Below are 14,036 nucleotides of genomic sequence, written 5' to 3' on the forward strand. Positions count from 1 at the left end.
TTTTAGGTTAAACCACTTCAGTTAATACCACTCATTTTTCCCTAGAATAATGTTAAGCTAATGAGGGAAGGTATGAATATAAAAATAACAAATCGAAAGAGTGAGGAATTTTTCTTTCTGCATACCCAGTATTTTTGAACAGATACTTTAAATTTAGCTTAAGTATGACCTAAAAAGAATATCAGTTTTATCTTCTTCTATAACTCCTGTAACTGCTCAGGGATGGAAGAAAACTTTGGTCAGTTTTTCTTTTCTTTTTGCCTTTCAAAAGACAAGATACAATAACCTCCCATCCCCTAAATGGGATCATCGTTGTTTAAACTAGCAAGAGAAATCCTTTCCTTTTCCAATTTAATTAAGAGATGCTACTTAAAAAAAAAAAAAAAAAGTCCATGTTCTACCTTTCACTCGAATGAATGTTGCCATAGGCAGCCTTACCCTTGGACATTTTGGAACATCACCTTCCAAAGAGGATAGAGACTAACTCAGTGGTGCTCACTCTGCTTGGTCATTCAAGTCTTCAAATGCACAGTGGGAAAAAGAACTGCCCCAAAGGGTTTGCTTTGGGATCTTTGGGAAGAGCAACCATGTACCATGTTTTACAATAATTTAATGGCCAATGTGCAGAGCTTGCATTAGATAATTAGAATTTTGAAAGCCATGTTGGCTGATGACAGAAGTGGCAAGGCCACTTGCAACACTTTAATTATAAGTTTATTATGTTGCCCTCTGTTAGTTGCATTCCCTGTTTTACAAGTTTATATCTATTTAAAAACATATGTTCCAGTGAATGTTTCAAAGTGATCTGCTGGGGGGAAAAGAAAACAAAACGAAAAAAAAACCTTATTGGCTCAATGTATCTCAAACCTTAATGGCCCAATGTATCTCAAACCTCAATGGAAGAAGAAAAAAATGAAATAATGGAATAAATAAACTCAAAAGAAAGTCCCAACACTGATATAATCTTAACATTGAATCTGAATATTTAATAAACTAATAAGAGAAGTTCAACCCCTCTTAACTCTTTTAGGTTAGGATTTAACTTGGCCTTTTAGGCCAAAAGCTGCTTGGACAAGTGTTGAATGAGAATGGGTATTGCCACTTTTAACAATGTCAACAATGACGCTTAAAAAGATGGTTGTGCATGGGGTACCTTTGACTCTACTTTGAGAATGAGAGATGAATTTGAGCCTCGCAGGTTGTGACTAAGCACCTGGTTCAAGGTCCTTCTTCTGTCGGCTTGAATTAGTCAGCTTATTCAACCCACTTCATTGTAATTGAGTTACTTGCTCTGTGAGTGATTTGTGGTCGCTAGGAAGTTCTTACCTTGAGATCCAGACTGGCTCCCCGACATTGACAGGGGTCAACATTTCAAATGAAAAGCTAATTATTAGGTCATGGTAACTTGCTGTGAAAGGAAGAAGAGCTGAAGGGAGAAAGCTGTGTGTCTTCCAAGACTGTTTGTGATACCATATGGTCTGACACTGGCTGCACATTTAAAAGAAAGTAATTACTAAAATCTAGAAAATGATGAAAGTTTGGGTTTATTAATAAGTCTAAATGAATGCATGAAAAAATTAAGAATATATTAGCTTGGTATTAGGAAAGTCAATTCTGTGTTTACTTGGGTCAGATTTATTAAATATAGTTATCGCATAATTAATATATTTGAGATTGTGGCTTTTCTCTATTATTGGTTTTACATTCTGTAACTTTCTGAAAAAAAAAATGGATTTATAGTGCTTGCGTTATCTTCACAGCCAACACACACAGGAACGAAATCATGCTGAGTAAATTTGTAACATGACATCTTCTATTTTTTCACTCATTTAATTGCTCCTTCAAAAAGTCATTTTCCCTCTGTTATTCTGCCTAAGGTACATTACCATTTGTTAGTAAGAAGTTGTTGAAAAACAGTATTCCATATTACCATCATATGGCTTAAAAAAGGCAACAAAGAAACAAGACAGCCTCCTCATAGCAACAAAAATTAAACTTTTGAGATCAAAAGCCAAATAGTCCCAAAATCATAATATCTTTTTTATTAAGCTGCTCAATAAACCAAATTTCACCAAAGAGAATTCCCTCTCCTCTTGCCAATTAATGGACAACTTTTGTTCAAGTATGCACTCGTCATCACGATTCTAGGACAGATGAACTCATCTCTAGTTCCAGAACAAAATATGCAATCTGTCCAAATCACAGTAGTTGGGAAGTGAACTTGATCCACAGGTGGGCAAGTGACATAAGCTGGCAAGTTAGCCTTAAGAGAAGGACCTTTGTAAGATGTCAGGAGGAAAAGATGTCTTCTCTTGCTTCTATAAAATAACAAAGATCCCTGGCAAATTTCAATTGTGAGGGGAAACAGCGTTAAGGCTGATACTAAGAACATCCTATTCCAGAAGCATCTTTATTTTCCGCTATGATTCTCTTATAAATGGGGATTCCCTTAGGGAGGCAGAGAACTTGCTGTTGAAGGAGGCAGATCATCCCACTGCTTCAGTGTCCTGGTTTATGGTGTGACTGGGAGGGACGCGGAGTGTGAGGAGGATCTAAAGGGTTTGGCCATGTATTGGGTCATGGAGACCTTCAATATATGGCCTTGGCGTACCACAAGGCATAACATGAAAATGTGGAAACACTACTTATGACCTGATAATGATATTTGATTTAGAAAATGCTGCTGGATACTCACTGTAATCTTCTCCAAACTTTTTCAGAGTAGCTACCCATTTTGATGAATATTCACACAGGATTCAATGAACCACTGCTTCATTTCCGCTCTGAGAAATGCGTGCTTTTGCCATTAGGTACTGTCGTTTATTGACGTATGATATTTCCACAGACAAAAATCTTTCATTACATATATAGGGGAAACATATAATCATTATTGGATAGTATAGAAAATAAACTTTTTGGTACTGTTCTCGGCATTTCATAATGTAAAACTAGTGACAAACATCTTTAGAAAAAATAATAAAATAGTCCTTCGGTATTAAAATTTCTTCCTAAAAAGCATCTGGCCAAAGTTAGGAGGGTGACATGTTATTAGTGCATAGATGAGTTAGGCATGAATAAAATGAATCTAATTCCACCTCTGATGGTAAATCAAACCATTTGAAATCTACAGGCCACTGTTTCTCCCAGGTCGGGTGCAAGAAACAAAAAACTCAGCTTTTTCATGGTTCTGTGGTTTCTGATGTTGCAACTGTTTAAACACTGTGTACCCGGGATATAAACGACATAGTGCATACTTACCAGGTGGTTTTTATGCCACTTTGCTGAATGCAGGATTAATACATTTGGGCTTTTTATTGCTTGAGTAGAAAGTGCTCATTACTTATTATTTTATGTTTATAGTATAGAAATTAAAAAACAAAAACAAAAACAAACAAAAAAAAAACGAAAAGGTTTTGGAAATGGCATACATCACACTGTTGTAGTGGTTGATTTCCTCAAGATCGTCTTCTGTGGTTTTGGTGCAGTGGGAGGAGGCACAGTTGCAGGTCTGAGAGGGGGGAAGCTGTTACTGTGGCTTATTCCCAGCCCCCCATTTTCCAGCGGAAAAGGAGGGAGGTGGGGCGGAGAAGGGAGGGGAGGGCCTGGGTGAGGAAGCTTCCCCAGTGGGTGGACAGGTTCGCTGTGTAAATGGACCTCCCTGTTTTTTATGTTATACCGGGCATCACAGTCGGGACAATAGCCATGGTACTGCACTTTTTCATTAAACCGAACTCGTTCCCGAGGCCCTGCCTGGGGACATCTGTCTTTGTCAGGTCTGTGCGTCAGAGGCTGCACGGGAGCCTTGTCCAAGGTACTGGGGGGTAGGCAGCAGATGTCTCCGTTTGGAATTTTGTTCGGTGCCCTGGGGAAGCCTCCGTTTCGCAGGAGGGTGCCATTGGTCTTCAGGGTATTGGCCACAGGCACCCCTCTCGGCGGGTCTTCACACTTGACCGGGGTCAACCGCGGGGGAGGCGGAGGAGGGTTTGGCTTTCTCAGGACGGTGAGGATCGCAGACGGGTGCCCTGGGGGTTTGATGAGGGGTGCGTTGGCCTGCACTTTGATCTTCTCGATGCTGGAGGCGGTCGTGCCACTGGAGCTACTGTTTAGGGTGTCCGTTTTGGAGCTGTCGGTCATCTCATCCTCCAACTGGAGGTCGGAGGTCAGGGTATCAATCTGGTCAACCACCTGGTGGAAAGGACAAGGTAACTGTGTTAACAATGACCCAGAGCCAAACAGACCAGGAACAATGTCTCCCTGTTGAGCTGGAAATCTGCTCAGGGAACCTTGACTCACACTACATCCTTGACTCCATGGTTGGAAAGTGTTTCCATTCCATATTGACAGAATGGCCTTAAGAAGTGTGTGGACTGTTTGATAACCTAATGATGTCATGTACCTAGAACATAATATGCAATTTACATATACCTTCTCTTTCTGGCTCTGCTGAACCCACCAAAGATAAGACCCTGATACAGAAACAGAAATGATTTTTTTAAAAACAAGAGGTAGTGGCTTTCCCTAGGCTCAGCCTGTAGAAAGCTACAGGAGAACATTAATCTCACGTGAAAAATGAGAAAAGCCAAATACTCGGCAAAACCCTAACTTTTCTTTTTTTTTTTTTAAGATTTTATTTATTTATTTGACAGAGATCACAAGTAGGCAGAAAGGCAGGCAGAGAGAGAGAGGGGGGAAGCAGGCTCCCCGCTGAGCAGAGAGCCCGATGTGGGGCTCAATCCCACGACCCTGGGATCATGACCTGAGCGGAAGGCAGAGGTTTTAAACCACTGAGCCACCCAGACGCCCCAACTCTAACTTTTCTTGAGATGATCAGAGAACGGAGAATCACAAGGACACCCATCCAGCTGAGCTGCAAAAAGTCTCCAGGCCTCTGAGGATAGAAAGGGCATATGGACTGCTGCACCTTTGTCAAGTCATAGGGAACAGAGAGCCTCCACCAAAGTGAGGAAACAGCTAGAACTTTAATCAATAAATATGACAATTTAGAGTCCCCAGGAGCCTAGACACAATGCTGTCTGTCCTCATTCACGTCTCTGTTCCATGAGCCTCTGGTGTTGCCTGCTGAGGACAGCAGGGCAGAGAATGGAATGAATAAATCTGGTGGAGACTCCACCCCCCCCACCCTGTGCCATCCCTGGGCACATAGGCATAAAACCCCAGGGACTTCCCATATCTTCATCCTTTATAAAACACAACATGTAAGCATTAAGGGAATGGCAACAGTCTCCTGCTTCTGAGAACAGGGAGAAGCTGCAGCTGTCTGACTTTGGGGAAAGGGGCAGAAAATTCTCTTGGCCCCAAGAACTTGCCCAGCAGATGTCTGCCATCACTTGGGGGAGGGATCCAAGTCACAGCATCTCAAGAGCTGTTGCAGACACCAGGCAGAGGCGGGGCATCCAGTTTGGCTGGCAGAACCATCAGATGGTGGTGGAGGTCTGAGCCTAGTGAAGGAGAATAGATGAGAAGGAGGGAGATAGAACTGAAGAGTCATGATGCTAAAGCCGCTCATGGAAGGACTTGGGCATCGCCCCTAACAGGCTTGCCTGAGGGTCTCTGTCCTGTTCGACATGGTCAGGAGGCAGCTTGCTGGAAGGAAGCACAGCCTCGGCTCAAATGCTGGATATCAGAACAGGCTCATTCACCCTCCCTCAGGCAGAGATCTTGGAGACCATGCTCAAGGTCGCCATAAAGGCACGATTACCCATATACAAAGATGGGAAGGTTACAGATCATTTTAAAATAGTTTATTTATGTATAGTCCTTCATTTCACGTTTCCATATGCAGATTTGTCTCTCCGTCTTCAGGTCTCAGTGTGTTCCACCGTGAAGCTGGCTCTTTGACACAGGGTGGCAGAATTGGGCTCAAAATGAAAACATCTTTGGCATCCAGAATGGTAGGGAGGATGGAGAGATTTTACTTCTTCCTCATGAGGGTCTTAAGGGATTGCTTCTTGCTACTGTCACACGGAGCTCAGCCTTCTAATTTTAACTCCTATATATATACCAAACCCACTTCTCTGCATTTCTTTGGTCCTCTTTGAGCCACCATTATTTACCACAGGGTCCCCCGAAGTCACCTTGTTCCTTCTTTCAATTCTGTTGTGTCAGTGATTTTTCTAAAACAGAAATGTGCTCTTGGTGTTAACTCCCTGCTCAAAACCTTTCAATGCCTGTTCATTTCTCCTGTGATAAAGATCAATTCTTAACACCGTCTCCAAGGTCGTGTATAGTTTCCCTCAGTGTTGTGCTGGTAAATGTTTAAAACTGGTTCTTAGAAGTGTAAGGGAATTTTGATTTGAAAAGTTTGACAATTTCTTTGGTGTAAATTCCCACGGTGATCAATTTCAAGTTAGCGAATATGACATCACTGCATTTGAGATTGGGAAGAAATGTTCACTAACATAGCAGCAGAGATGCTTCTACAGGCCAGTAGAATCAGCAAAAATAAACTCAGGGGCACAGATAATGGTAGAATGTAGTAAAATGATTAAGAATGACTGAGAACAATTAGAAAGCCTTGTATTTAATGTAGTTTACTTAATATGAGTATATATATAATATATACAAATTTAAATTTTTTAATTCAATTAACATACAGCATATCATTGGTTTCAGAAGTAGAGTTCAGTGATTCTATATTTTGGTTTTTATTTAGCAGCAGGCTCACACAAAATTTCTGAAAATAGAACAATTGGCCCTTTTTAGCCAGACCCAGTCAGCACATTACTGTCTCTCCTCAAATAACTCTCCATCCTCAGCTCTAATAAATTTCCCTTTTCTTTTCTGTTCTCAAACCTCCTGGGTCTTCTTATAGACCCTCATAATTGTCAGTCTGCTTCCTGCCATAGGACATTTGCACATACCAATTTTTCTTCTTGAAATGCTTTGATACCTCCTCTTTGTTGACTTAAAGCCTTAGCTCAGGAGTCCCTCATGACCTCAGCCTTCCCTGTTCTCCTGCAATTTCCCATGTGGGTCAGGTGAAATTGTTAAATATTCACAGGGAACTTTATTTCTTTCACTGAAAGCATTTGCATACTTTGTGATTGTTTAGAGAGTAGGAGGAGTCCTGGAATAGTCTTTCCTCTCTAGACTCTCATTTCGGTGAGATCAGAGACCATGTTTGTTTGTACTACCGAGACATAAAGTCCTAAAGTGGTGAATGACAATTAAAAGGGGCTCAATAAATACTTGTTAAATAAATGCACTGAAGGCTACTTTTTTAGTTTAAGAGTGAACAACAACAAAAAAACACAAACAAACAAAAAAGAATGAATGAAAACGTGTTCTTTCTCATTTGAGTTTTGAAGTTGTTACTTTGCAAAGTCACATCTGATCAGTTATTCTAAAATAAAATAGGGGGAAAGAGATTTAACCAGAAATGATCTAGTCTGATGGCACAGTCTATAGTTCTAGCCCAGACATCCCAGAAATTAAAGTGGGAGGACACAGGAAGAATGTGAGAGATGGGGGATGGTCCAGGCTCACAGGTACTGTGCACTATCTCACCTGGAGAGACTCTTTACCCTGAGCCTTATATCACATTACATATCTACAGGGAAGATGAGAAAGCTGGTCCACTCTCAAGGGAGGGAGGCTGCTGCTCAGAGACGAATCGTATTGCCTGGACCTCTCATGCAGTTCTATAGCTGCTGGTGGGTTTTAGTCTCCTTGTTGTTATTTCCCAAGTGCCTATTAAATGAAAAACTAAAACAGACAAAATACAGTTGATCCTTGCATGACACAAGGCTTAGGGGTGCTGCTTCTACTGTGCAAAGCTATGTCTCTGTTGAACCCCCAAAACTTAACCACTAACAGTGGACTGTTGACTTGGAAGCCTCATTGATAACAGAAAGAGTTGACGAACATCAGTTGTGTATGTTGTATGCATTATCTACTGTACTCTTACCACAAAGTAAACTAAAGAAAAGAAAATGTTATTAAGGAAATCATAAGGAAGAGAAAGTACCTTATAGTATTGTATTTTTAGAAAGATATCTGCATATAAGTGGACCTCCAGAGTTCAAACTTGTGGACTTTATAAAGGTCAACTGCAACGTCCTTGTGGAGCAGGGAATTCAGTGGAAGGACCCAGCATGAATTAGATACTCAAACCAATAACTAAAAGTATGCATTTTCTAGGAGCTCTGAATGACAGACCGAGATACTGTAAGAGGAGAATAAAAACAGCCCATCAAAAAGTCAGCAAAAATCATACTAAAGAATTATACACAAAACTACAACTTTTGGAAAGCTGTAATTTGGTAGAATGTTGCTAAGAAAACACCATGGAAAACCAAAAATCATTAAAAGTATAAAAATTTTACCAAACCACCATCCAATTAATGAAAGAGGATATAGTTACTTTTATTCCTGAAAATAATCAATTTAATCAGAGCCTTTCAGTATGCCCATTTGTTTCTTTGGATGGGGACTGCACTTTTGATATTTCTTGGATACTAGTCAGGCACATAAAAATTATGAAATTTATAAAATCATTTGGGATAACCACAAAAAAAAATTATTCGTAACAGACAAATAAAGACTTTATAGAAAGAAAAAAAAGTCAGCAAAACCTCTCTGAAGGATGAGTGGCTCTTAAATGGTAGAAGAGGAGCGATTCCAAAGCCTGCTCAGGGAAGGGACTGATAAAGTTCTTCTGACAGAAGAGAGGGCCTGAGCACGAGCCATGGGAAGGTGACTCTGGGCTGAAGGGCACCGTGAGAGGTCAGGCTGTGAGAGGGTCCCGCGAAGTGCTGATCAAGTATCACAGAGTCCTAGAGAGTTCCAGAAGGGAGAGAAGCCCTGTTCGAAGAGATGATAAATTGCTATTTTTCAGAATGGAAGCATCATCTAATGAGACAAGCACACAGAGCTCCAAACAGGAAAATATAAATAAACACACACCCAGAATGCCATCATAAGAATACAGCACATGAAAAAGTGTAGATGCCCAAAACGTACCGAAATGGCATGTTAATGATTTTGTGTTAAAGTTACATGGGACCCAGCTGGTGCAAGGACACTCACACCCTCCTGAGTCCTCCTGAAAGCACGAAATAAATCTTTTGTATGAAAAGTACCCCTATGCACTAAGGAAGAAAAAGGTGATGTTATCACCAGAGATAGGAATTTTAAAGCCAAGAAAACTATCGGAACAAAACTTGTTCTTTTTAAAAATACATATATTTTATTTATTTAAGAGAGAGAGAGATAGATAGAGATAGTGAGAGAGACCATGACCATGGAGGAGAGGGAGAAGCAGGTTCCCAGCTGAGCAGGGAGCCTGATGCGGGGCTTGATCCCAGTACCCTAGGATCATGACCTAAGCCAAAGGCAGATGCCCAACTGACTGAGCCACCCAGGAGCCCTCTTGTTACTTTTTTACTCATCTACTACCTCAGCCCAAATTCTGCTTAGAATTCCTTACTAATTAAAGCTCCCAAGCCTCTGTTTTCTTTATCCTGTCAATTCCTCACTAATTTATTTTCTCTTTGTCTAAAATGTACAAAAACTGCCTGCCTTGGTCATTGGTTTGGGTCTCAGTAGCATTATTGGACCTCCATGCATATATAAAAAAACTTCGGTTTTTTTCTCCTGTTACTCTGCCCCATGTCAATTTAATTCCTCAGCCAGCTAGAAGAACCCTGGGAAAAAAGGAAGAAATGTCTCCTTCTCCTACAAAAGTAATGACAGGAGTTTTATAAGAATAAAACAAGGGACACCAAGTGTGTATTAAGCAACAAAAATTAGGATGACAGATTTGCAAACAAGCAATATAAGTCTGAAGAAAATTTAAGAGTATGTTTCATAATGAAAGAAAGTAACTGAAAATATAATTGAATTCTTCTGTAAATGTGAGGGTGAAATCAACATTGTCATATATAAAGACTGGGAGAGTGTACTTTTTACATATTAGTGTTGAAGATACAGATAAATGACAAATCAGAAAAAAGGTAAAAAACCAGAAGAAAGGACTAGCATACAAGGAGCATAGATGAGCAAAGAAATTATAAAATAATAAAAATGTGCATTGGTTACAAAACAATAATGTACTAATGACTAATTGGAGAGATGAGAAAAACATGAAAATTAGATACTAGGAAAAATGACATCTGATTGGGAAACAATCAGAGTTAAAACATTTTTTTTTTTAGAGATTTATTTATTTTTTTTAAAGATTTTAATTTATTTATTTGACAGAGAGAGATCACAAGTAGAGAGGCAGGCAGAGAGAGAGAGAGAGAGGGAAGCAGGCTCCCTGCTGAGCAGAGAGCCCGATGTGGGACTCGATCCCAGGACCCTGAGATCATGACCTGAGCCGAAGGCAGCGGCTTAACCCCCTGAGCCACCCAGGCGCCCCAGAGTTAAAACATTTTAAGGTCCACTGTATTTTTTTTGTGTGTAAGAAATCAGTAGCAATGTGATATTGATTATGGCTCATTAAGTCAAGAATGCATGTGAAAAAATTTTAGGGCCATTACTGAATTAAGAGACAAACTTAAAATTCCCAAAATAATATGAAGTTTAAAGACTGAGTAAGAAAAATTTGGCAACTTTTAAATTTTAAAAAGGCAGAAAATAAGAAAAAACGAAACAAAAATATCATAGCAAACAGAAAAGAAACTACATAAGATAGAAAAAATAACTCCAAATATATTAGTAATCACAACAAACATAAACAGATTACAATACTTTATTCAAAAAAGGACACAGAAACATTCATATAAATGGACACAAATAAGATACAGCAGGCAAATATGCTAATGAAACCTGATGCAGCTCCATAAACACTAAGCAAAAAGGTCTACCTAAATTTTTCTTCATCGAAACAGTATTGTTTCTGTACTAATTGAGGCCAAATAAAAGACTGAAACAGGGACACCTGGGTGACTCAGTCAGTTAAGTGTCTGCCTTTGGCTCAGGGCATGATCCCAGGGTTCTGGAATTGAGTCCCACATTAGGCTCCCTGCTCAGTGGGGAGTCTGCTTGTCCTTCTGCCTGCTGCTCCCCCTGGTTGTGCTCTCTCTCTCTCTCTTGCTTGCATTCTCTCTCTCAAAAATCTTTAAAACAATGAATGAAAAAATATTTGGAGATTACACACACACACACACACACACACACACAATCAGAAAAATGTTGTAACAAAGTAACTGACACAAGCAGAATACCTAATTTCCACTCAATCTCATGAGTAATCAAGGAGGGCAAACTGAAGACAGATGCAATAGCACTTCATTCTTAAAAGTGATTCAAAACAAGACAGTCTGATAATTCCAATTGATGATGATGATGTGGATAAGTGGGGAGTATGTACATTGCTAAGGGCAATATACACCCAGTTTGTTAGAAAAGTTCTGACAATGTCCTATAAAGTGGACAGGGGACATTCTCTATGGTACAGGTATTTTAGGAAAAAAGCCTACCCTACTCTAGAGAAACTCACACAGACGTGCACAGGGTTGAAAAATCATAGGAATGCTCCTTGCAGGTTGTTTGTTATCTCATAGCAAAAAACTGGAAACCTAAATATCGGTTGGTAAGTACTTGGGTACACAAAATATAAAGTAGTTCAAAGGAAGTAACCAGAACTACATGTATCAGTAGGGATAAATCTAAAAAAACAAAAGTTGAGTATAACAAAGTTAAAACACAACTACTCAGTTTGTCTTTATTGTTGATATATAGTAACAAGGGTAGTTTATGTTACAGAATATGGAAATAAATAATACACATCAAATTTAGGCAAGAAGGAAGGGGAGTGGATGTTGAAAGGCAGCTACCGTATGGCTAAGATACTTTATTTCTTTTTAAAATTGATGCAAAGTAATTAAGAGAAAAGGTTGACATTGGTTAAGTCTGGGTTATAGTTGTTACATTAGTTTATTTATTTTCTGTCCTGTGTGAATCATTTTATAACTTGAAAATAAAATAAATATTTTACACTAGTTAAATAAAGTTAGAAAGAAAGGAAAGAAGTGATTCTTGCAGCTGCCATGTAGAGAACATATTGAAAGGTGCTGAAGTTTATTTACTTGGCTAGTTAGACTCTGTCACAGCCAAGTGAGAGATGAATAAATTAGCCAGACAAGGAATACACTGTGTCCTTATAATTACATTTCAATGTTTGGCTGAAACTCTTTCAAAGTACCATGTTGCAACTAAAGGAATCATAACCACAAGCAAGATGGAATTAAATGGAAAACAAAATGAAAGAAAATAGGTCTAGGGGGACAGAGTGTTTGCAGATATCTGGGGGTGAGAAGAAGCATGACATTAATCCTAAGTCTGAGAACATGCACACCTAACATTAGAAGCAAGGGAGAAATGTATCTCTTGAATATGAAACTGAGCCATCTGTCTAATTGTGGCTGCTCATGTCTAGAGGGGAATCTGCTCATGGAATGCAAGCAAAGAGAGATTTAAAGAAAGGACAAGAACAGGTGATGTGTTCGATGATCTTCAGAGGTTTTTGTTAGGATCACATACAAGGGAGCTGCGGATCAACTGTAAAATAATTAAGAATAATAATTGTGATTTAGGAATCACACGAGCTCCAGGTTTTCATACCTGGGGAATATCCTTAAATCTTTTCATAAAAGAGAGGTAGATTTGGCAGAAATGACATGGTTTTATGATCTAAGCTGTTTGTGGAAATCCAAAATTCATTTATATTAATTCTATAAATATTAAACTATAAAGAACAAAAACAGAGACAATGTAGGGTTATCATTAGAGTGAAAGTCAGGTCAAACAGACTGACCTAGAATTAAAAAAATAATAATAAATAAGAGCTCTTTGTCCTATGTTCTCATGTGGCAATGTCTATTTTATTATTACAATCGCCTTAATATGTTGTAATTATCTACTTATATGTGTTCCCCTCAGACCAAGAGCATGGATTTCCACCTTAGTTTCCCAGCAGGAAACAGTGATTGCAAGAGTACATGCTCTAATAGGCTGAGAGAGCTAAGTGGACAAAAGTAGACTTCGAGAGAAAAGATGTATCTCAACCTCTCTTCCATCCCTCCCCAGCTTTTCCAACTCGGGTCTGATTTTCTTTTCTTTTCCTTTTTCTTTTTTTTTTCTTAAGATTTTATTTATTTATTTGTCAGAGAGAGTGAGCACAGGCAGACAGAGGCAGAGTGAGAGTGGCAGCAGAGGCAGAGGGAGAAGGCAGCTGCTCAACCAACTGAGACACCCAGGCATCCCTCAGGTCTGATTTTCAAAGTGTTCACACTCACCAATTCCAGGTGGTGCAGAAAGGCACAAAGGAATGGATGAAGCAGAGAAAGGGCAGGTGGAAATAAGGCATGGGTGACACCTGGTAAGCTCTCCCCCTATGTTCTTGACTTTTTGAGCCTAGCTCCACAGCTTGGGGTAGAGAACATTTAGGACACTCTCCAAAACAGGGAAGCCAGTTTAAGTCTATATTTATCTTCCATTATTTGTCTATGTCAACAGCTGTACATGTATTTAGAACGTTCCTAAACCCTGCTGATCTTGTTTAAATAAAAACCACACAATATATATAGTTCAATTGCCTTAAAAACAAAGAAAACCCTCTCTCCACTTGAGGGAATCTTCCTCTAGAGTCTCCTCAGTAATAATTTGCAACTATAAGAATGGCAGCTTCAAACATAGTGGAAGGAAAGAAAGAATTTAGCCCTGACTTACATCTGTATAAAAAAGTTTGTGAAATCTTCTAAGGTCTTTAATATTGATTTATCAGAGCCACCACCTTTTGAATATGTGGCATCAACTATAAAGATCTAAGAAGAGAAATGAATGGGAGCCATAGGAATTTTTCCCAAGAGAGAGAGCTGAGAACACCCCCTCCTCGCAGCTCCCAGACTATGGTCAGTGGCTGAGCCCAAGTGTGGGCAGACCCGAGAGCTCTGGCTAGCAGTGGCACAGTATACAGGACAGCAACCGGCAGACTCAGCCAGATCCTCCCTGAAAGACATGAAACAGAGAGGAGCGGAGTCACCGGTGGGGCTCTTCCAGCATGAGGACAA

At 39.6% G+C, this 14,036-nt stretch overlaps 1 protein-coding gene across 2 annotated transcripts in view; it reads right to left on the minus strand.

Moving 5' to 3' along the window:
- Positions 1-2,769: 2,769 nt before the first annotated feature.
- The window catches only part of LOC111158909 (proline rich 16), a 198,276-nt gene continuing 187,009 nt past the window's right edge, over positions 2,770-14,036 (minus strand). Inside the window, exons 1-2 of one of the 2 annotated variants that reach the window (XM_022521234.1) lie at positions 13,908-13,920; positions 2,770-4,185 (exon numbers count right to left, since the gene is read on the minus strand). In XM_022521234.1, the coding sequence (XP_022376942.1) occupies positions 3,430-4,134 (705 nt within the window). In that variant the 5' untranslated portion in view covers positions 4,135-4,185; positions 13,908-13,920 and the 3' untranslated portion in view covers positions 2,770-3,429. Of the gene's footprint in view, positions 4,186-13,907; positions 13,921-14,036 lie in introns of those variants that run through there. The other variant, XM_022521233.1, reaches the window with a different exon arrangement.

The sequence above is a fragment of the Enhydra lutris genome, unplaced genomic scaffold (genome assembly GCF_002288905.1).
Source record: "Enhydra lutris kenyoni isolate GAN:26980312 unplaced genomic scaffold, ASM228890v2 scaffoldscaffold64, whole genome shotgun sequence".
NCBI classification, from domain to species: Eukaryota; Metazoa; Chordata; class Mammalia; order Carnivora; family Mustelidae; genus Enhydra; species Enhydra lutris.